The 25,147-nt window shown below is 32.0% G+C and overlaps 1 protein-coding gene across 1 annotated transcript; it reads left to right on the forward strand.

Moving 5' to 3' along the window:
• The first annotated feature begins 14,074 nt into the window (after positions 1-14,074).
• On the forward strand, positions 14,075-23,433 carry LOC140795659 (uncharacterized). Its single transcript, XM_073148350.1, has 10 exons — positions 14,075-14,394; positions 15,518-15,585; positions 16,622-16,647; positions 17,750-17,840; positions 18,054-18,149; positions 21,258-21,326; positions 22,463-22,521; positions 22,605-22,727; positions 22,822-22,893; positions 22,985-23,433. The coding sequence occupies exons 1-10, from the start codon at positions 14,308-14,310 to the stop codon at positions 23,038-23,040; spliced, it is 747 nt and encodes a 248-aa protein (XP_073004451.1). The 5' UTR covers positions 14,075-14,307; the 3' UTR covers positions 23,041-23,433.
• Positions 23,434-25,147: the final 1,714 nt, after the last annotated feature.

The raw sequence follows: 25,147 nt of genomic DNA on the forward strand, positions 1-25,147 counted from the left end.
TCACACATCTCCCTGACATCTTTCAACTTGTATTGATTTGAAAGGAAAAAAAAAAAGTGCTTTTGTATCAGTGTTTCTCTCTATGTACTTATAATTACGGTAGATGAATAATATATTATATTCGTACTAGTTAATTTGAGTATATCATCAGATACGCGCTAACGTATTGATTGCGACAACTCTAATGCACTCAATGATAATCAAGACCGACTCAAAAAAAATCCTTTAAACATTATAAAACTAATAATATGAGAAGACTAAAGTTAGCATCCTTTTATTCTAATAATATTTAATTAATAATTAAATAATATTGTTGTTTTTTTGCTAATCATGACATATAAGAAGCTTTACAAACTACCAGTGGGCACCTCTCAGATCTCTCGTTCTCACCGACATATATCCTCATTTATTTTTGAAACCCCATGAAATAAATGCTTCTAATCTCATCCCTCCATTCTATGCAATGAATGATAATTTAATAAAAGTGATAACGATATGACAACATAAAATTTAAGCAAGGGAAATATTCATACCATGCAGCGGTTACGCTTTCTTTTTCCCACAGAGACGAGGAAAAAGAACCGCCATTGTAACTAACACTATACTTTAATTAATAATTATTATCTCTTTGTATATTATTTTTTAATTAATACTAATATCTATCATCCTTATGTGTTATATATTTTTATCTACAAAAAAATTTGTGGAATAATTTGAATAATATATACATAGAAAAAAGAAAGAAAGATAAGATTGTCTCTGTTGCACGTGCGACTTCAAATCCCGTGCACTCGTGTGCACCGTTGCACGGAAAAGCATTTCCTAATTTCCAATTCTGTCCTCCTTTAAAATCCGTGCAGATATTATTATTTTTTATATAATTTTTGCAATTTATTATAGAGGAGCGTCACATGGTCATCATACTTTGAAGTCTGAGTTGGTTATTTATATATGTATATTAGAAGTTTGCGATGATAGATAGGTGGGCACTTTGGGATTAAAATAACAAGCTCGTGGTTAGTATTTGTGGGGAAATTTTGCAAATAATGTTTGACCCACTAGTGCAACAACAGAATACCAAAACTTGCTTTCCCGAGGCATCGCCAATAGTATCCGTCATACATAGTGTTGGCTTCCTTGTGTTCACATAACTTTTTAACTTCCTTTTTGCATTTAAAAACCAATCTGATGCTAATTTGTTAAGAGACAAGTGTTAAAAAAAATAAAAATATCATATAGATGGAGTTAAAAAGGGGAAGAAGGAGACTTTGTGGCGTAGGACTAATCAACATGAATAGTTTTAGGTTGGATGATTCAATTTGACATATAATTCTATCAACTTTTACTATGGCAACTAAAGTTAAAATATAATTTTGTCACATTAAATTTATTCTATACCTAATTCTCTTGTTCTCTTCTTTCTATCTCCTCACATAATATCTCATCCTCCGTATATATTTAGCATATTTTGTTTAGTTGCTAATGCCAAGGTTCTGGACTGCGTCTGGGGAGATAGTAACTCAATCTTATGGAAAAATTGAGTTGTATAGAGTAAAAATAAGATAAAAGTGAACCAATTTTGCAATAAGATTTCATGTGATACTAGCAATCGAACGAACCCCCCCCCCGGAGGCTCAGGCTCAGGCTCAGGCTCCTGCTCCTACGACCACTAATCCACCATTAGAAGCGCATGGAAATGATAGGAAAACGTGCAGTTAAATAAAGCGTCTAAATTACCCCACACTTTTCTTGCCCTTTTAAACAGTTGACTAATAATCTCTCTCTCTCTTTAATTATTGACCTCACGTGGAAAACAAGGAGGATAGGCATCGCGTCATCGTCCAAGGCGTGGCCCAACAACCACCACTCGCCACGTCGACTGGTTCCTTCCGCTGCTGGTTGACTACCACGTGTCCTTACGGGTTTCCCGAGCAACTGCCGCTGCTCGCCACGTGTGCCGGTATTAGTGGGGATCGCCTGGTCCTCCACGCGGACGTGGCGTCGGCATCCGAAACAACCGTAACCGCCGTTTGGATCGGCCGTCGCTTTTCGCGCCGATCGATTCCCTCGTCCCTCCCCTCCCCTCCCCATTGGGCCTGGGGCCCGCGGTTCGGTGAGTCCACGTCATCGCCGCCAGCTAAAGCGCACTGGAGGAAACGCATCTCGCGTCGGGATCCGATCCAGGTGGGGTCGCATAACGCAGTGCGCGGTCCTGCGTGCTATCGCTGGCGGCCTCCGCATAAAAATCTCTATGCGGAAAAGTCCACTGTCCCCATGAAACGTTATTATATACCTGTATATAAGATCTCCTCAGCTATCTCTTATCTCTACCTAACTTCTTATATATTTAATTTTTTTTAACCGGTCGTTATAGTTATGGGCTAAAATATGATTATTAGTGTTTTATGCCAAATTTAACTAATCATCTGGCTATTTTGATCAATTGTATGTATCTAATAAACATGATAAAAGTATTTTAATTATTTTAATGTGATATAGTTAAGTTTTAACAAAAAAGAATCAACAATATCATTTTAATTAAATATAAAAAAGTAAAGTAATTTTAGACACAGAGGTAAAATATATTTAAACATAAAAAGTCTATCGAATGGTATTACACCTAAACTTTATCTTTTTTCTCTATAATAAAAGTAAAATAATAGGATGCAATATATATTTTATGGCACTTTAACGCCCTCAATTATGTAAAACCTAATAAATTTCAATTCTGTTAATTATTTAAATTTTTTGATAAAAAAGTAACACGCGATGGTCTATTTTACATTAAAAAAAGAAGAAGCTAATTTCGTGATATTTTCTAGTAAAAAAAATTATTAAAAATTTTTAGACAATTAAAGAGGTTATGTCAGAAAATAAATAAGAGATTTTATAAGAATGAACAGCAATTTTGTACATCTATTACCTTTCTCTCTTATATAAATATATAAACATTTATGTCTCTATATAGCTTACTGTCAATAGATACTAAACCAACCAACAAGCCACCAAAAGAGGGGATGTTTTTTCCATTTGACGCCCTAGATAATGTATTTATTGTGATTACACCCTCCCATGTTACAAATTCGAAACACATAATCTAAGGTGTGAAATGAAAATAAAATATCCTCTAGTTTGAATGGCAAATTGGTTGGTTTCATTTGTACAAGTAGTTATCAATTTTCCAAGCCATCCATCCAAAGGGACAAAATTGGTGAATATGTGGTGTGGGATCCACAACTTTACAATTTGACCCATAAGTACTAATAATTTATTAAGGCGTCCATTTTATGTCAGTCCTCCTAATAATTCAAAGTGTGGTTGGCCTGAAAGAGATTGAAATCAAAACAACGGTTTAAGGTAACCAACTAACCATAAACGGAAAGCGACTCAGATTTGAACCACTCTACTCTATATACAACTTCTATCATTCTTTTCCATAACTCTCCCTTTCATTTAATATATATATATATATAGATTTCTATTTCCCTATCTCCATCTCCTTTTCTTATCTTCTAATTAATCTAAAATTTAATTAGCTAATGACAAAGTAAGCATTAGTACATGACGCAATTATTATTGGGTTCTCTATCTCTCTCATAAATTGTTTAGCTCTCTCTTATACATGAATAAATATTGTATTATCTTATGTGACATGTTGAGTTTGTGAAAATAATTAATGTAAATTATTGAGAATAAATGGGTGAGTGAGAGAGTAAAAACACCCTATAATCTCTTTATATTCTAATATATAAATTTTGTGCACTCTATTATAAAAAAATATACGTCGACTATAAAAAATATATGTACTTTAGTTTTAAATACTAAATTAAAAAATTTTAAGAGTAAAACGGTACCCGTAGCACTAAAACTTAATTACTTACTCATGAAAATTACATGATATTTCTTAAAGAAAAAAATTGAATAGCAAAACTAAGGGAGAATATATTTTAGAGGTTTTACATGGTTCAATGCTCCATTAAAAGTAAATTAGAGAATCTATTTAAAAATGAGCAATAGTTTAGAATGTAATTATTCTTACTACATATATATATATATATATATATATATATATATATATATCTGTGTGTGTAATCATAAGATTAATAATCTTACTTTAGATAAAATAAATTAATATTTAGACATGTGTGCCAAAACCTTTTTGGCCCACTCCCTCTTTCATCATTCATCATTCATCATTTATACTCTTTTTCCTCCTCCTTTGCTTCACCGTCTCACACTCTCATAGAAGAATTCAACCAAGTAGGCTTCAATGATAATTAACTCTCTCTTTCCCTGTTTACCCTACTCTTAACCTTTCGCTTTTTTGCTCTAAAGCTGGTTATTGTGCATTAAGATAAGTATCTACCCTTTAATACCCTTTACATTGCTTAGTGTTTAGGGTTTCATAGGATGCAAGAATAATTAGTTGCACACTCCAAAATAAAAATAGAAAAAAGTCACTTTATTAATTATACTTTATCTCCACAGTCAAATATATACCAAAGAGATTTGAATCCACCAATAATACTCACATATGCTGGATTGTTTAATACCTGTTGCACTATGACAATCTTCTTTTGGGACCATGAATTCTTATAGAAATATTTTAATTTGGACCCAAATTTATCGTTTAAAACACTAAATATATTATCGTCTTTCTTTTCCTCCTCTGATTAACTCAAAAAATACTTTCGCCTTAAAACTATCGTTACCGAATTCAAACTTTTATTAAAATTTAGTTAGCATTATTATATGGTTGGAAATAGTTAATTAAAGTGTACAATATTTTTTTAAAAAAATTCTTATAATTAAGGAAGGTAAACCCAATGATAATTATACATTAAAGTTGTAATCATAAGTGGGCTGCTATTTGTCCATAATAATTCTCAAAATTTTGACCAAGAAGAAGAAAAAAAAAGAAAAGTAGTCCAAAAGTGGGGAACAACTTCTCACACTTGATGGAATCTATGCAACACCCCCTTCTTCTCATGGCATTTTTTTATATCTTTTTGCCAGCAACATTATAGTATTACTTTTCTTAACCTATCTTTATGCTTGATATATATACTAGTAAATGCAACCCTAGTGCTTTCCATCTTTGCTTGCCCTTCCCTTTTCCTTATTCTAATTAGAGGTTCCATCTTTATCAACCAAAAACTTTGGTTGCTAGTTTAATTAATCCATTAATTTGGTCTCACCTTTGGAGTTTGCAATTTTCCTTTACTTTTGGCCACATTGCCATGGGCTTGGGTGGCCATTTTGATGGGATAAAACCTCCAAGGTGATGCACTTGTGAAGTTTGAAGTGGGTAATGAGATCATAGATGGAAACAATAAGAGTGACATAGGGAGAAAAAAAAAAAACTTTATTATTTCTTTTATTAGGAAAACTATATTTTGCATCCTATTTTATGTGTGTATTATTCTCTTTATTACTCAAAAAAATTATAAATAAACCTTTTTATTTTATAATTTTCTTATTTGATTGAATCTAGATCAAAATTAGCTTGTTTAATTTTAAATTTAAACTTATTTTAAGCCAATTTGGGCCTTGATTACCAAAACTTTGTTAATATAAACCTTTTTATTTTGGTCTTTCGTTCCTAAATATCTCAATTATGATTGCCTTTGAGACTTGAGAGAGACATCAAAGCACCAGAAATTTATCCAAAAAAGGAAATAAAAAAACTATAAAGCGCGGGAAAGCGACTTAATTAATACCCCGCGCTTATTCCACTACTCCACAATCATCTCCACTTCTTCTTCATAAGCATTGCTTTTGCTTTTCATTAATTATAGTTCTTAATCTTGGCAAAAATTATAAATAACAACCTGCATTTTAACTATATTATAAATAAAGCCCTATATTTTTAGAGAAAATTTTAAATAACACTCTATATTTTCATCATTTTCTTTTTATTAACAGAGGATTTTGTAATGAAAACCCTTCTTTTTTATTCTATAGTGTTCATATAACATCCTAAATCAGTTTATAACTATTTTCAAATATAATTGTGTCAAGTAAGAAATATTATCTTAGAATATTAAAAATAATGTTTAAAAGACCTACGTGTTATCCCTTAGTGAGGTAAAATAGATGATTAGATCTAGGAAAATGTATTTAATTTGGCCTGTGGAATAGGACTTAAAATGGGTTTAATAAGTGTGGGTCAAGATAAGAGTTTATTTTTTATTTTTTACAATAGTTTAGTAATTTAATATGTATAATAATATAAACTACGGAGAAAAGTCACAGGTTTTAACTATAAATCACTCCCTATATTTTACCTGTGGTTCACTTTCTTCATTTTTTTATACTCCCAACGCTATTTTTCTTCCTCTCTGTCTCTCCTCTAAAGAAGTCAAGGGTAATTTAAGTATTTATAAATAATTTCATATATTATAACGGAATATATTTTTACCGGTACCATTTAAATTAGCGGAGGGTGCGAAATAAAAATTATAAAAAAAAAGTAGGGGTTGAATTACAAAACCTTAAAAGACGAGTGTGAATTACAAAATAAATAAAATATAGGATGTAATTTGTAAAACTTGGTAACTTTAATTCGATAAGCATGGTCTATATTTCTAAAATTACTCTTATTGCATTCACGTCTAATATTACATTTAAAATTAAACAACAACACTAGTTTTAGATCCATTGATATTGTGAGAATCAATATTTGGATGCGATTTTAACATTCAGAAATTCAATTTGATCCTATTTTATTGAGACTTGGCATTTTAGTTCGTCAGCAAGTTAATTATTTCAGATGCTTAATTTGTAAGTAATAAGATGAGAGAGTTTTATTTTGCAATAAAGTTAAACTATAAGGTGTATAATTGTGATTCTCTCTTAATCTTATTTATAATCAACTGACAAGAAGTATTAGGGGCTAGAGATAATGATAAGACTATGGTCATCATCTCCATAGTCCATAGACCATCCATGCATTGATGCCCACCATTAAAAGGTGAAAGTTACTTCCACTTAGAAATGATTGGAACTCTATGTGCCAAAAAGAAGAAGGTGGTATTTTGATTATTAATTTTTTTTAAAGATATTTATGTGACAATAATCTCATATTAAAATAATAATAATAATAAGTGTTATGAAGTAATTCTAGATAGATTTCATTTTATTAGAACTCAATTGATTTCACCTCTAGATTAATTTTTACTAATGAATTTCCATTGTTTGGAAAATAATAGAATTAAACTGATACTTATCCAATTTTCATTGTACGAGTTGTTTTACTACAATTCCTATCTTGAATAGGACTGCAAGCCGGATCTAAGGAAAACTTTAAAAACTTATAATTTTAGAAAAGTTGCATATAACACATTGACTTTTAATGAAATTATAGTTTACACTATATAATTTTAATATTTATTAATTAATTTCTATGATTTAATAAATATGTGTAGAAAACAACTCAGATTAGAGTTAAATTAGCACTATAAAAATATTCCATTAATTAGAGATATTTGATTTCTAATTGACCAAAATGCTCTTAGTGTAGGTGATGCGATTAAGACTAGATTGGATCATCTCGATGGATTGAGTCTAATTATCTTATTTTATTATTTAGTTTAGTTAGAGTCTTAGTAAGTTAGGATTTTATTTAATTAGCTAAATCCAACTTTACTCAGTTTTGAAAAAATATTTACAGAATATTCTATAGATATTGGAATAATATTAAACCAGTTATAGTATTCACAACTTCTCGAGATTCGAAACCTATCTTCCGCAAAACAAAGGGTTAATATGAGAAGATAAGAAATACTGGTTTAGTTAAATTTATTTAAGACTTTTTGATTTAATCTTTATAAATAGGGCATTATGGCTTATATCTTAGGCATGCTTGGAATGAAAGATTAATTGGCTTTTGTCTTGGCATCTCTCTCAACTAGGCCGCCAGCCTCTACATCTCCCTTCTCTTCCTTTACCAACGAGCGCCACCTCTTCCTCTTTTACCAACAAGCGCCACTTATTTCGTTGACACGGTATCATTTAGCTTCTAATCTATCTCTTCCTCCGATCTCTCTAGTCCCGTAGGATAGGCCTACTTCTCCCCCTTCGTCTCTCTATCTTAAACGTCTCTATCTCCCGTACGATTTTATCTTTACCGGCTATCATAGTTGTAGACCAATCATAGCCTTTAACCATCTATCGCGTTCACATCTGCAATGACAAGCCACCTCCATCAACTACTCAGCCTCCACTCCATCATCACTTCCATCCTATAACTTAGAATCTGTGCCTCCATCCACGGATCCCAAATCTTGTGCAGACCTGAATCTCAATCGCTACAAATCTGATCAAGTCAGTTCTTAACAGTAGGTAGGATTTAGTTGGGTTGGATTAGGTTGAGTCAGTATAAATTGGGTACATATAATTTGGCTGATGATATTTTCATAATTTTGTAAGTATAATTACCTAAATTCAAATGTTTAGTTAAGTTTAACCTAAATTATATGATTCGATTTATAAATAGTAAAAATATTGGGTGAAAATTATAATTTTGTTAAGAAAATTAAGTGTCATATATAAATTTCTCTATAATTATTTTAATAGCTTAAATTTTTGGAGAAGATTCAAATTATGGGAGGATAATATCCATGTATGAGATCTAGAACGTAAAATTGAAGCCAAAAAGGAAATTAATTTTTTTAAAGGATAACATTTTAATCTTTTATTTTGTTTTAGGATCTCACAAGAGTTCATGAGATAACCTTTTCTTTTTGCTTACCATGGGCTAAACTTTTCACTTTCTTGCCCTAAAAGCTGGTTCTGTGAGTATGCAATCTAGTGTCTATCTTAAGACCTTTTACAATTGCTTAATGGATAGGGTTTCTTAGCAAAGAAGAAATATAAAGTTTAAATACAAAACAAATCAAATTTAAATCATATATTCTTTTGCCACCAATAATTGATACTTAATAAGTTAACCTGTTTATTGAAGGGATGAAACATAAGTTTTTAAAAACTTTTTTTTTTTTTTTTTCAATTTCATAGGGAGCTTAAACTTCAAGCCAATCTAAGATAGAAGAAAAAAAAGTTGGAACCCACCACCGATGGTGGATTATTTTAGACATGAATGCTATCTAATCTAATCTTGAGACCATAAATTCTTGTCTACTTATAGTTAATTTTATAAACTCTAACTAATTTATTATAAAACTTAGGTAATTATTGTAACTCCGTGGTTGAATCATATCAGCCTAGGCTAAAAGTCCTGAGTTTGATTTCTCTATAAATATTGTGATTGATATTTAGTAAATTTTTCACTAGAATTTTTCTTAGGCGGACCGGCTAAACAATTCCAACTATATATCAGAAAGAACTAACTCTATTGTCTAACTTATGATTAGCCTGTAAATTTATAAACTATAAAAAATAAAAAATTAAAGAACATAAAAGGTGGTGGAATGGGAGATAAATGAGATGGCCCAAAAGAGTGGGAACAGTTCATACACTTGATGGAATCTATGCAACATCCTTCAACAACACACCACATTGACTAACTTATTTACATCTTGGTTGCAACTTTATCAATCAAAAGCTTTGGTAGTTATGCCATTATATATGAACTGTTTTGCCCAATTGTGGGTCTGCCTTTTTAACTTTTGGCAACTATGGCATGGATTAGAGTGGCCATTTTGAGAGGAAAATAAAATAATAATAATAATAATAATAATAATAATAATAATAATAATAATAATAATAATAATAATAATAATATTTAAGATGCTGCATTAATGGTACCTTCCCTTGGAACCAATCAATTTGTAAACTTTTTTTTTGTAAAATTAATTTGAAGTGGGTGATGACACAAAGGAAGTCTAGATGTATAATGATGAGGCCACTAATGTAGATCATTAAGTTTGAAATTTAGGGACAAATATGCCAAGCATCATCAAAATTTGTGGCTGACCTAAGCGCAAAAAGAGGATGAATAGTGATTTTGTGATTAACCCCCTCCCTTTTGAACTATTTGTAATCCGACCATTTCCTTTTGTTTATAATTTTTATTACTATATCCTAAATTAGTTTAAACTAATCAATATCTAAGTACCATTACAATATCCTATGTTTTCAAAGTATTTTTAAAATGTATTTTGGTAAAGTTAGATAGTGTTGGACAAGGTTAGGAAGCATCTCGGCAGTAATTTTTTTTTTGTTAATTTTATTCATAGAATTAAGTAAACCATAGTTTAGCGTTAAGGTTAGGGTAGTTAAGGATAACAATAGTAGAGTGGAGTATCATATCACAATTATAGCGAAAAAAATGAGCCTAATTATATATATATATATATATATATATATATATATATATATATATTTGAATAAAGTATAAATTATTGGTAATATATAATTGAGTTGAAAATTATTTATAAATAATTTTTTTTTGGTATTGAAAATAAATTAGTGAGGTTATAAACAAATTAATTGAGATATAAATGAATTATCATGCGATAAATAGATTTGTGAGTTAATTGGGATTAAGACAATAAATATAAATATAATCTTTTTATATGAAATTGTGATTTACACCTTGTATTTTTACTATTTATAAATTGAGCCTTATAATTTAGTAAATATGTGCAGAAAATATCATGTCGTTAGATCAGTTAGTTAAACTTAACTAAATCTTTAAATTAAGTTAACTAAACTAAAAAAATTATGAAAATACTTTCGATTAAGTTATACTAAGAGCATTTTAGTTATTTTAAAAATAAAATATATCTACTTAATGGAATATTCTAATTTAAATATAACTCAGAATATTTTCTATATATATTTACTAAATCAAATAATTTAATTTATAAATAATAAAAATATAGGATGTAAACTATAATTAAGTTTCTATAATGCTGGGCGTGATATACAAATTTTCTAAATATTAATTTAGTCCTCCGGCTGAGGGTAAGTTTGAAAAGTAAAATGTTTTTAAGTCCCCGGTCGTATTCGTTGACGCGACCGTGGCGAAACCACGTGCTTGTGTACGTGGGCCCCGTTCTTCTGGTAGCTTCCGACGTGGCGTCTCCTTCGGAAACAACCATAACCGCTGCTTTCGCTCTCACCCGCTCCCTCGCCCCCTCGCCCTTCGTCTCCCTTTCGTGGGCCCCTCCCCGTCCGGTGGCGCCACGTCACTGTCGCCAGCTAAACCGCACTCCACTCTCCCCTCTCCCCTCTCCCCTCCCTCCCTCCCTCTTCTATCGTGAGGCGGGTGCGCGTAAACCCATCTCGATCACCAAAAAATTAATTATACTTCCCAAACTTTTGTTTTGTATCATAATTAATTTCTTTTTGTACTTTTAAATACATTTGTCGTTATTATATTTTTTTTTATTCAAAAGTTTAACATTATTCATATATTTTTAATATAAAATTCGTTACTTAGACGACATTGAAGTTTCTCTCATGACGTATATTTATTTTTTATTTGAGTTTATATTTACAATCTAATTAAAATTACAAGGAGGTACAGAATAAAGTATAGTTAACCCTACAATTCAATATCTCACAGTTAAATTTAGAATATTAATTAAACCTCTTAGGGAGGTGGTCTTTGCAAATGTATCCTGAGCTCAGGGAAATTTGCAAAAGAAACTCTATATTATGAACTTTTTACGGCCTAACCACATTTTTGTAAAATTTCTCAGTACCTAATAAAAAAAAGGGAGAATATTTTTGATAATAATCCAAAATATAGGTAGTTTTTCACACACAAAAAGATAAATAAATAAAAAAACCCCTATAAAGAGTGATTGATGGAGAGAGTGGATGGTCCAAAAGAGGGGAACAGCTCAACCACACTTGATGGAATCTATGCAACAGCCTTCTATAACACTATCTTTATATCCTCTGTACTCTTCTTAATAAACAAAGCAATCATATTTTGGTGCTTCATGGACTTAAGAAATGGACACTACTCATTCATTTCACCCCTCCCTCCCCTCATCCTTAGCCTTTCTCTTATTCTAATATTTGGGTTCCATCTCAGCACATCATACACTTTGGTTTTGTTGTGGCTTATGTCATTGGAACTTGTGGCCACCATTGGGGGGTTGGAATAAAGGATGGCCATTGTTGTTGTGATGCATTTCTCTTGGGGCCTACGTTGGAGCTGAAGCGAGGTTGGTGAAACAATACTCGGAGGGAAAAGACTTTGGATTTCTTTTTTAATATTTCATATCTTAAATACATATATTTTACCTCACAAAATTATTTTATATGTCTGTATTTTAAAAAGTTTCAAATTTGTCTATGAATTTAACACTAAAATGAAACCGTTAGAGAAAAAAAAAATACGTGGAGACCCAGTTGCCAGTTCAAACGAAATAAATACTTTTATAGGGTGTGAAACGAAAAATTCCCAAGGCAAAGTATGTAACACTGCTGATGTGAGGAATAAGACAATGCTTTCTTTTGATTGGGCTTTGGATTTGGGGGCAGTGCTTGGCCCAATCAATTCAATTCTGACTCAAACTTCAACTATCTTGGATAAAATTAACAGCAATTCTCGTTCTTGAGGAAACTTATTGGAAATTGATATTTAAATTAGGGCATTTTACAAATTACACCATATATTTTCTCTATTTTATAATTCACACTGCGTATCTTTCATGATTTTGTAATCTGACCTCTTATTTTTTTCGATAACTCCCGTTTAATATCCTGACCTTATTTTAACTAACTGATATTGACCAAATTACGAAAATACCATGGTCACTATTTTCCTCCTCTCTACTTCTCCATCAACGAATGCCTAGTTAATTTAGGTATTTATAAACTATTTCATATAATATAATAGAATATTTTTTTGCTGGTATCATTTAAATTAACAGAAGATGTTAAATAAAAATTATAAAGAAAAACTAGGGGGGTGGAGTCGCACAAATCTAAAAGAGAAGATGTGAATAACAAAATAGATAAATATATAGGATATAATTTATAAAATTTTATTTAAATTAACGAGAATTACTATTATATCACATGAGGGCATTTTTCTTAGTCTAAAAAAATTATGCTGTGAGTAATAATTTTTGCTGTGTAGATATCACTTTTATTTACATAAACAACTTTGGATTGGGCCATGGGATAATGATCTAAGTTGGGCTGGGCCAGTGGGTTGGCCAAGAATTTATTTATATGTATACCAGTCTAATGTTGGTATTTGTATGTATACCTCTCTCTGCATATATATATATATATATATATATATATATATATATATATTTCTTCATAACCAAAAGAAATATTATATTTTTGGGTGGATAGCCCTTAGAAGTTTATTCGAACAATTTAGATACATATATATATATATATATATATATATATATATATATATATATATATATATATATAAATAATTTCATTTCTTTTCTATTAAATTATCGATTATCGGTACAAAAATATATATGCGTTGAAAGATATACATATAAAAATAAAGGAATTTTTTTAAAGATACACACAAAAATTCTTATTATTTATAAGCATTATATAACTATGGATCATAGAATTAAATCTCAATTAAAACCATAAATAGCAAATTTGACTCAATTTTACTTACATAATGAATCGAATTCTGTTTCTGATTTGCACAATAAATGGGATTATTGAAATATATCTTGCACTATGGTTTTAATGAACTACTTTCCCAATTGATAAATTAGCCATTAAGAAAATAAAACTATGATTAATTACACATAGACTCCTCAAATTATTATCTATTTTCCTATTGACCTCCACCACTTGATACTTGATGGTGTAGACGAAAATATTTCACTCTTAATTTTCTTCTCTAAAATAAGAGTAAAAGGATTCTCAAATTGTCTAATATTAATGATATGGCATCAAAAAAAAAAAAAGGAAAAGAAAAGAAAAGAAAAGAATTCAGACAATTAACTAACGGAATGAATTTAGAATATTTTGAATAACTAAGGAGTGAATACATTATAAAACAGAAATAAAGGGATTTATGGGAAAATAGTCAATAGTTAAAGGGTATAGGTGTAATTGTATAAAAAAATACTTACTAAAGTGTCAACGGAATTAACATAAGAGCAAAGAGAGAACCAGCACTTAATCGCCACAAGGCTACTTGTCTTCCCATGTGATTGATTCCAATCGCGCCGTTGGATCGAGAAAAAGAGGGGGAAATAGGAAGAAAATAGAAGAAAAAGAACCGGATCTCGAAGACGAAGCAAGCGAAGCAAGGAGAAGAGCGGCAGGGGGGATAGATTGGATTCAATCGAGAGAGAGAGAGAGAGAGAGAGAGAGAGAGAGAGGGAGACTCCGATGCTGCCGACTGTGACAAGAGGGCGGACGCCCTCGAATGCGCGCCCGGCGCCCATGTTTCCCCAATACCTTCGAAGAATCATCAAGGTTCTCTCCTTCTCTCTCTTGAAATTGCGGAGCTCTTTTGAGTACTCTTGCGTGGATCTCCGTTGTAGAGGTGTGATGTTAATGTTTTTGGACGAAATGCCAGCTAGAATTGCACAACCGTGGAGGAAATGATTAGGTTTGCATTATGTATGACATTGCAATGTTGATCTCAGTTCAGATGAGGTGAAACCATGAGGGAATGAATGTATCGTTCTCTATTGGATTGAGACTGGCGTGGATGCTTCTAGAAATTTAAATCAACTTGTTTCTGAACTTGGAATTTAGGTACTAGATCTATGCAACGTACTGTCTGGGTCAACTGAAGATAGAATCCCATGATGAGCAACTTATGGATCAATACGATGTAAATAAGTAAATTTAGTTTTTATTTTCCTTAGGCTAGCATGTAGTGATTCTATTGAAATAAATGGTGCCTTGAGAGGGAGAGACCAAAATTAATGTGGAAGGAATTAGCAAGAGAATATTAAAAGCATGGAATAAGTCAAGAGCCTCGCATTAGATACAGCTGAATGGAATAAAAAGCACCCGTATAGCGGATTTAGATAGTTGGTGCTAGCAGCTTGTTGTTGTCTCGAACCAGATGATACGATGACATTATAAAATATAGTAGTAAAGTAGAATAAAAGTTAGAATTAGGGTAGGCTCTTTGGCTGGAACTGAACTGGAGGAGTGCTATATTTCATTATTTGGTCAGAGGAAATATTGTGCTTGATGCAGTAGGTAGTGGAGTGGAGTACCTTGCACTATCAATTTTTGTTCTGCACCTTTGTGTAATTTAGAGAAACAATGTAGGCCCTACTAGGAAAATTGATCAATGCTATGCATGCACACTAATTTTAAATTGACACATCTTAGCTTTGAATGAACAGAGTGATCCTACAAAAAGTCAGATTCCTAATAAACCTTACTTATACGTGGTAAGTATGTTTCCAAGTTAGCATATGCCATAGTGTTATATTTTGATTGAGTTGTATGGAATGTCTCTTTGTTTATTTTGGCAATTGCTTGCTTAGCACTTCTAGTACGCTCCTAGCTCTTAGTAATACATTCTGGCAACTATAATTTGATTTTCCATCTAATTTGTTATTCTGGTTTAATGTAGTGGCAACAAATGGATATTGAGTATACATTCTGGCAAATGCTTCATCTTTGCACCTCTCCGAAAGTGGTGTATGCATCTATCCTTATTCCTTACATTTTTGTTTGGGTGATCTTATATTTAGTTTTATTTGTTCAAGTTCCATGGTTGCAATTAAACTCGTTGTGCTTTCAAGAGAATATGGATGATTTTCCTTGTAACATCAAATGAATCAAGATTATATCCACTAAGAAAGTTTCGAAGTTATAAAGTCTATCATATTATAATTCTATGGTCATTGAAGTTAATGTAATTAGTGCATATGTGGAAAAGTTTGTTCCCATGGATGGACTTTTTTCATCAATCATGGATGTTCCCATTTGAGACTCCTTGCCTTTTCCTTGTGGCTTTCCTTACGGTAGAGAAGGAGTTGATAATTTTTTTTTAGTTTCAGGTGTTTTATGTTTTGCACTAGTTTTTGGCAATAAGGAATGCAAAAACTGATAATTGATTTATACATAACTGGTAGGAAACTGTGGACTAGCTAGAGTATGTGTCAAGAAGAAACTTTCCAGCTGTAAATAAATTCTGATTTAAAGTTTTAAACAGCAGCTGAGTAGGAAAAACAAGATTAAGATAAGAAGAAGAGACAATAAAAGGAGTTAGAGGGAAGATTGATAAAAGAACCAGAGATGAAAAGAAGATTAGAACAGAGGGAACAATAATTGTTTCTTTCTTCAATGAAAACTTAAAAGTGCAAGCTTACCCTGTTTCTGCATCAGAATCTTATTTTGTGTATTCTTCTATTGAGCACATGTGATTTATCAGATTCTTAAACCATTACTATTTGACCACTTCTTCTTTTAGATCAATCACCACCCCCACCACCCACCCACCCACACACACACACACACCCTCTTCTTGTTTTAGCAGGCACATGATCAGAGTCATTTTTTTCCTTCATCAAAAGTTGGAATACATGGGGCGAATGTATAAAGTGTGTGGAACAGAAAAATGAATTAGTTGATTGTTATTGTAGTTTGCCAGATATGCACCACTCCTATTTCAATTTTTATTCTTATCTAATTGAAGTTTTCTCTTTGCCTGTGTAATGGGATTCTCGAGCAGCTACCAACACACAAAATATCACAAGCGTAAGTATCTTATCATTGTGTTAAAACTTAATTTTTGAATACTTTGATAGGTGCTCTTGCTCTTTAGTTTATGCATCTTTTCCAGTTCTTGGAGTAACTTCTATAATTGTACGTGTCACTTTTAATGCTTTAATCTTCATTTGATGAATTATTTGTCTCTCTGTCAAACTACATCACAAAGAAGTGTTAATTTGGTATTGTTCTCGGGGTATGCACATAGATGATTTACTTTGTGGAACTCCTTTCGGTGTCTAAGTTAACAGCTTTAGAATGTTTATGATACATGATAATATTGATACTCTTTTTCTACATTGCTGATAGTTAAGGCAGACCTAGCATAAGAAAATAGATCATTACTAATTCCGATATGTGTCTTGCATTCATTTGAACTCATTTCCTTTTTTATATCAATAAATCTGGTTGGGCCTTTTAATTCACTTTCAATTTTGCCACAATTTTACCTCTTACTTGCTTACTGTAATTAATATCCAGTGTGATATATTGATGGTAAAACCGTAAAAGTACGAAGATAGTAGTACCGAGATCATGAGCAGTAGGAAGAAGTAAATCCTTTTCTTACTTGTGATGTTTTGATCTTTTTTTAGTTAAAAACTTAAAAATCCTAAGATTTCTTTTATTGGCAGAAATTTCTTTAACATAATATCACTGTTGGATATCTATTTGGGTTGCCAAAGGTTAATTACTCTTGAGGGAGAACATAATTTGGAAATGGAAATTGCATAGCTGAGATAGAGAAATAAATTGTCACTATGATAAGTTTCAATTAGTCAAAAGAAAAGAAATTAACAGTAATGGAGATGAGGTACAATTGATGCAGCTATGGCTTATTGTAATTGGAGAGTAAGGTCAGCATGAGGATGTATAATTAGGTATTTACTTACGAATTATTCATCAAAATGCTTATACATTATTCATAGAAAGTTAGAAACTATGGTTATCATATAGTCACAGTACATCTTTGTTAGTTTTAGATTATTATTATTTTTCCTTCAGAAGGATATTTATCTCTATTTTAAGATAAGTAGTCCTTTTTCTCAACAAAATGATTTCTGCTCCTCTCATAGTTATTCTTATACTTCAGAAACAAAGAACCAGTGGGCTCGGGATGATCCTTGTTTTGTCGTCATCTTCTGTCTTCTTCTTGTATTTGCTACTTCAGCTTATTGTGCTGCGTAAGTTTTTCATCCTATATTCTTTTTTTTTCTTCACCTATTCATACAATCTTTTTGTTACTTGTTCATAAGCATTGCAACTTGTAGAGGGGATTACAATTTGGATGGCATAGTTAGTACCTCAGTCACTCTTAGTTCTTCTATAATTGTTAGGTGCTTTTATATGCTGTTTAATTGTGGTATTAATATGCATTTATTCTTTAAATGTCTTAGGTATGGAGGGAGTGTCACGCATGCTGTCTTAACAATTACTTCAGTAGTACTTGTCCATTTCCTATTGGCTGGAATTATTTTGGCCACATGTTGCTGGTAAGGCTTTAGCTTCTTGAATTCCCCTGCTCTTTCTTCTATTAGAGATTTTGCTTAGTTGGGGCTGTAGGTTATAATGCCATGATCAGCATCTTACACAGTATCTCGTTCTTTCACTGCTTTGGAAACTTTGAATAACAGACAACATTTCTGATGAACTACATTGAAACTTCGAGTTGTACCATTATGTTGCATTCGCACTGGAAAATAGAATTTATGATTTTAGCACATTAGTACTGATTAACCATGAAAATTTTGGTGTATATGATTTTTGCCTGTTCTCCACATTCTATCCTTTTGTTAATTGGTCCTAGCAATAGAGTATAGATGAGAGATTAGTATATTGGCCGCCACCACTGAAAGCTTTTAGACATGAATGTGCATGTTTTTTGTTTCCAACAGTGATGTGATGCTTTGCAGATACAAAATGTAGATGAGATAGTGTGCAAAGGTGGTCTAGGTTGTCAATCAAAATTGACCCTTTATATCATCTATACACAGCCAATTGTGGTAGATTTTTTTTGTAGGAACAAAATAAGTTGAGATACAGTTGCTTTTGATTCTCTAATGTTTATAAGATACCCAACATATTGTATCACTCTTCAATTGCACACTCTTAGAAGCATGTGTAACAATATCATATGGTGGATGATCATGCTTCTCTAAAATTACTTCCTGCTACTAATTTTATCATGATCCATCTAGCTTTGCCAATTGTTAAATCTTTATGTTCGTGTTCAGTTGTATACTTCATTTTGAGGAGCCTCAATGTATCATATTTGATCCAATCCATGATAGTGTTCCTAGCCATTTATTGTGCTTAAGCAGCCGTAATGGGTCTTTATGTTGTATAAATAGTTGAGCTTCTCTTTTCTTGGTGTACAAGCCAAGATGAAGATATGTTTGCATACTGACTTGTATTATTGGAATTATAGTACAATTAAAAAGGGCCTTGTGGAAGCCTTCCATGGCAGCTCTCTGAGCTTAGTCGCTTGCTCTTTAGCTCCCCCATACTGGCTTGAGCTAACTGAGAGGCCCCTTCATATCTAGCAACTTATGGTCTTCACCCTTAAACCATACATGGTATAACAGAAAAAGCTTTTTCACCATAAAGAATATCCATGCAGTCCCATAGAAGTGTATAATTGTATATCCATTCTTGAAATCCCACTTTTGTGCCTCTATAAAGAGGTGGTGAGCTAGATTCTTTAGGAGTGTTTATAATAGGAAAGATCATTCTTTATTGCAATGCCTTTTATGACGTAGGCTTCGTGATAAAAGCAAGTATCAACAACAATAATAACAATGACAACTGCAACAAAGACAATTACAATGCCACCAAACAAACCAATCTTTGTTCCTGATCATTGATTTTGTGCTGGTGGCATGGGCATTGTGCTGGCTTAGAATGAAATGATACACCCTTATGCCAAATAATCTGTGCTGGTTTGGCACAGGGTGGCACAAGGTCAACACGGGGTAATGTAGGATGGCATGGGGTTGACATGGCTTGGCAAGCATTAACATACTTCCCAACATTGGTGTCAGATTCTTATCGGTGCTAGACCTGAGCATTCTTCGGTTTCAGGTAGAGCCCAACTCGAACCTTGATTTGACCTAGAATAATTATTCTTTTTCCAAGCCCAAGCCCACCCTATGTACTTCTGGCTCAACCCAAGCCCGATTCATTGACCCGATGAACAATTGGGTCATGATCAGGCTTAGGCTTGACCGCTTCGCTAATAATAAAAATTTACAATCCAACATACATTAATGCCCAAATATGAGAGCATATTAAATTATGGTGATAAATATTAAAGGTATGAAATTGTATACCTATTATATTATAATGTGTCAAGTCAGGTTGGGTCACTAGTATGGTGAAAACGAGCTGGATAATATCTGATCCAACCCGGTTTCATATCTGATTCCTATTCTACCAGGATTCGAGTACCGATAGAAATTCTAAAACAATTTGGACTTGGATTTGGATACAAATTTATGAATTTCATTCGGATACAGATTCATATTTAAATTTGGATATGGATTCAGATTCGAATTCAGCTATTTGTTCATCCATAAATATTTAAATAGATTTTCAAACTTTCTAGCTCTTAACCAAGTTTAGTTATAATTCTTTTTGCCTTTTCATCTTCCATAATCACATTCTACTATTAAATATGGATTGTTCAAATATTTGTTCATTAGTAAATATATAATAAATAACTAATACATTTCATATCCTCAAATTTTCTAGCTCTTACAGTCCTCCAATTCATTTATTTTTCAAATCTATCTAAATCCCTATTTTATTTGTTCATTGGTATTCAATTTGTGTCGAAATCCATTTAAGATTTAGTTTATATTTGAATCTGCTTAATATTTGGTTCTTATCCTTATCCATTTTATCCAAATATGGTTTTGCATTATGTTACCCGTCTAATATCCATATCAGAATATGTATCCATTGAAAAGTATGGATCCGAATGTGGGTTGACAATATCTGATCTGTTTTCACCAATAGTCACTAGATTTGTAATCAAGTCCAAGCTTGGTTCAATTATAGATTGAGTCTCAATGTCTCATAATTTAAACTCGGCCCGACCTAGTGGAATAAAGGTCCTTAACCCAACCCGCCAAAAAACAAGCTGGCCGGGTCGGGTCGAGCTACCCATGCTCAGGCCTAATTATTGTAATTTGTATAGAGTGGGCGCACTCAATACAGAAATCAGTGGTCCCAACTATGTTCTGCTGTTTTGGATCTTTTTCTTGCTCTGCAGTTCCGTAGAGCTGAAGGAAACGGATCGTAGCTAACCTCAAATGGCTTGAACTAATATTTTGGTTCTTAATCATCAAGCTGCACGTGATAAGACATGCAGAACTCTCTAAAATAGTTGTCATATAATTGGTGAAGTGGCTTTCCTTTGAACTTCCTAATGCTGGATATCATGAGAACCAATTATAGTGACATCTTGTATTCCTTATTATCATTATAACCTACATTTCTTATTGTTCATGTGGTATTATCGTATTAGTAGGTATTTGTATGATCTTCATCCACTTCATTTGCAATTCCAGAAAATTAATCCCATTGATGCTTTTGTGTAGGTCTCTAACAAATTCCTACCTGCGTGAGGAGGCACCCAATAGCCATGTAGTTGAGCAACGTGTTGAATGGTACTTGATAGTAGAAATATCTGTCTAGTTTTATGGATGTCCTGTAATTATATTTGAAATGAAAATGTGTGATTATATTCTTTCTAGATGTTTCTCGCACTTCTTTTCTAAGACTAGGTTAATAGTAAACTGTATATCTTAGTTGATTATGCTTTTTAAAGCATATGCTTATTACATAATTAAAAGAAAACAATATTGTGGGGTGAAGATAATTTATGTTAAAGAGAGTAAAGAAGAGTTTTATAGTCTTTGTAGAGATCCAAAAAGTTACCATGGAAAGGCATGTTATAGAGTTTGGAAAAATATAGGATTGGCTAGAAGAAGTGTAGTAGAGTTGCTTGCCTGAGCTAAACATAAGGCTTATTTTTTTTCAGTGGTGCAAATTAGATTGTTAGATGGATGTGCAGACTTACTAAAAGGAAATTAGTTACCTAGTTTGAATATCAAATGACTTATGATGTGATGGAGGACAGGAAACTGGATTTTATTATGCAATTTGGCAAAAGTCATGTGTGATGAGTTAGCTTTTGTGGCTCTGTTATTGTAGCTAAGGCATTCTAAAAGTTCAAATATATTGAAAGAAGAAAAATCTAATACAAATACCTTTTTATTATCTGAGTAATTAGATTGAAACATCCTTCACTCATGTCAAGTTTTTCTTGCTTTGATCGAACTTGCAAGAAATCATTTCATCCTACTATAATTGCCAGGACAGGAATAACTTAAATATTGTAACTAAAAGAGATGGGTCATACTAGACTTCTGTGATATGCCATCAAGAAAGTTTTTGAAGAATACTGAAGAATCATTTAGGCCTTTAGCTAATTTATGACAGGAACATCTCATCCATCTATGTACTATTTAGGTTGTTATATTTTAAATCCTACACCTCTTGTTTGTCTAAATAGAAATTTTTTAATGGTCTTCCCAAAAGCATTTATACAAGGGTACTACATGTTATATAGGGTTATTGCTACTTCGGTTTTTCCTTTTCTTTCTTTTGTCTTGCCACTCTTTTGAGTTTGTATTATAAAAATTACTACTATATACTGTTGCTATGATATTTTAATTAAGACCAATATAGAAATGTAGAAGTTGATGTTCACCGCAATTGCTACTTCATGTTTCATTTTCAGGCTGTATGCTTTTGATGTTCACTGCAACTCTTTCTTTCCAGCATTCATCTTGCTTTATGGTAAGTACGGCTCTTTCTGTTCTATATAATGAAGTTATGACATTATGCATATATCTCGCCGACCTCTTTCTTTTCTGTCTCAGTAATTCACTACTTTGTGTCACCTATTCTGGTCGCCCATGGTTTCTTTCCAGTTCTGCTATCAAATCTACTTTTCATGGTGGCAATTTCTTACTACCACTATCTGAATTTTCTAGGATATGATGGTATGCCATATCCATGAACTCTGTTACTAGTAGTAGTTTATGTATATCTATATCTTTGACATATAAGTTTGTATTCTTGGATTCATTGCTGCAGTCCTGCCATTCTTGGACAGAACTACTTTTTTCTTGTACCCTATCGGGCTTGTGATCATCCTATCCCCTCTTAGTAAGTGCAAATTATGTTGATATGTACTATAACTGAGCTTTCATCTCTTACTGCTGATAAGTATATTATTCTTATTTCGACTTTTTTGCAGTGATACTCATTGGCTTCAACCCTACAAGATATATTATGAGCTTGTACTTCAGTTAGCACCTACCATTTGGTCAGTTGAGAAGAAAAAAAAAGCATTGCAGTAACAAAACTAATTGCAGATTGATGCACATACTTGGTGAGGAGGAGTATTTGGTAGACATCTTTTCCGTTTCCTTTTGAAACCAATATCCGCAACATCTAGCAACTTTTCAGCATCGATAATGCTATCAAATATATGCTGCAAGCACTACAAGAAGCCTGGACGCTGACGGATATCCGAGAACAAACACTTTTTATCATTTTTCGTACCGTTACAGTCAGTTCAACTTGTAGTGACCATGTTTCTGGATGTGTCTATTATACTTTCCTTGGTCCTTTGGCATTCACAGCTAATGTAACATTTACATGAGTTGCCTTTATTATAGTGATACAGCTAAACCTTGGTTTTCATAGTATCAATGTCATCATTGATTTCATATGATTGCATGTTGAGGTTGTATTTCTCATAAGTAGGGTTCCTTTAAATTTTGACATTTGGCACCAGTGTTGCACATAATAAGTTATTTCTTAGAGAAACAAACGACGAACATATGCGAAACAAATGAAATCTCTATATTTAATCGTGTTTCAATATAATCACAGGATTTTGTTGCCCATCTTATTAGCCTTTTCTTAGCATACTAATTTTTGCTTCCTTTCTCAATCCAGGGATTGCGTACTTTTTCACTGTGATATTTTGCTCCATCAAGGATTATAGTTTGGAGAGAGATTTGACTGTCAGACAATATAGGAACCTTTTCAAAACCCATAATCTTCTTAAATTTTTATGTGTCAATCAACTCCTCCTTGGTTTTGACTTGTAGTATCTACTTGCCTATTCTTAATATAAAAAGACTAAGATATTCTTTTAAATTTGAAACAACTAGTTCTAAAATCAAACTTCTTCGTTCATCTCAAATACATCTCACATTTGTAAATAAAAGAGAAGATAATGGGTTTAAACATCTAATTTTTAACAATTTTGGATGTAACTAAAGGGTGCAAAATTTTGTTTTACCCTAATCAAAATCTTCTCATTGTAGGAATTAAAAATATACTCTTTATGTAATTGTCCTTCCTTATGAGCATAAATGGTCTCCTTGTGTCACAATGTCATATAAAACTTAGGTATTGAAATCACAGTTGAAGCACAATAATGAGCTTTGCTGCTCAGATTGCAGGTGACATGCCTATAACTTATCATCATTTATTATCTTGTCCAGATTCTTTGATTCAAAGCAATGCCCAATCCTATTTATTGCAGAGAAGAGAGCAATACTAAGATGATTAATGGTCATAAACTACTAAGGCGAGATAAATTGTTATCTCAAAAAGTAATTTATTATTTAGATAGTAATATATTTTAAAGAAGAGTCGCTTTTTCTAACTTAGCAGTAAATCGTAGAGAGAGTAACTTCATAAACTACTCCTTTTTCCTTTTTCTGAGAGCTGTTTTTAGTTATAATAACTTAGTAAATAGTTTGCAAATTATTAATCTAGTGACATAATTATTGCATAGTTATTGGAAAAAATAAATCCTTGCATAGTTATTGTACAAATCTAGTGACTTATAATTGGATTTGTTTAGTTCTGCAAAGCTGAGGAAAAAAATAGTAGTGATTATGCAATTTCAAAAACTATTTATTAGGTCTTTGGTGCAAATGGTCCTCTAGTCTTTTATTCGTATTATTTTGCTCCTCTGTATATACTAATGTAAAATTGTTAATTTTTACATCCAAATTTAATAAAAGAATAAGAATTCATTTAAAATGTCATAATTGTCCTTATAGTAAATTTACTCATTTTTATCCTATTCTTTAAATTTAAAATTTTTAATTATCTCAAAAATATGAGTTGAAGATTAATATTTATTCAAATAATGAGATTATTAATAGTAGTTTATACTTTATGTGTTAAGTTTGGATGGAAATATTAATAATTTTAATTAGTGTAAATTTTAGGGGCAAAATGATACAAATAAAAAATTCGGATGTACTTTAATTTTAAGCATAATTAGGGGTAATTTAAAATTTACCCTAACGTATATTTACATGCAGGATAAAGTAAATTTACGTTTCTACCCTAATCGTTGCCGGAGGGAGGGGTCCAGCGTAACTGCCAAAGA

This window comes from Typha latifolia, chromosome 9 (assembly GCF_019914945.1).
Source record: "Typha latifolia isolate L0001 chromosome 9, TyphaL0001v2, whole genome shotgun sequence".
Classification (NCBI taxonomy): Eukaryota; Viridiplantae; Streptophyta; class Magnoliopsida; order Poales; family Typhaceae; genus Typha; species Typha latifolia.

Coding starts and splice junctions, on each gene's coding strand:
- LOC140795659 (XM_073148350.1), top strand. CDS start 14,308: ATGCTGCCGACTGTGACAAGAGGGCGGACGCCCTCGAATGCGCGCCCG. Junction 16,648..17,749: donor ACACACAAAATATCACAAGC/GTAAGTATCTTA, acceptor CTTATACTTCAG/AAACAAAGAACCAGTGGGCT. Junction 21,327..22,462: donor GTTGAGCAACGTGTTGAATG/GTACTTGATAGT, acceptor TTTCATTTTCAG/GCTGTATGCTTTTGATGTTC.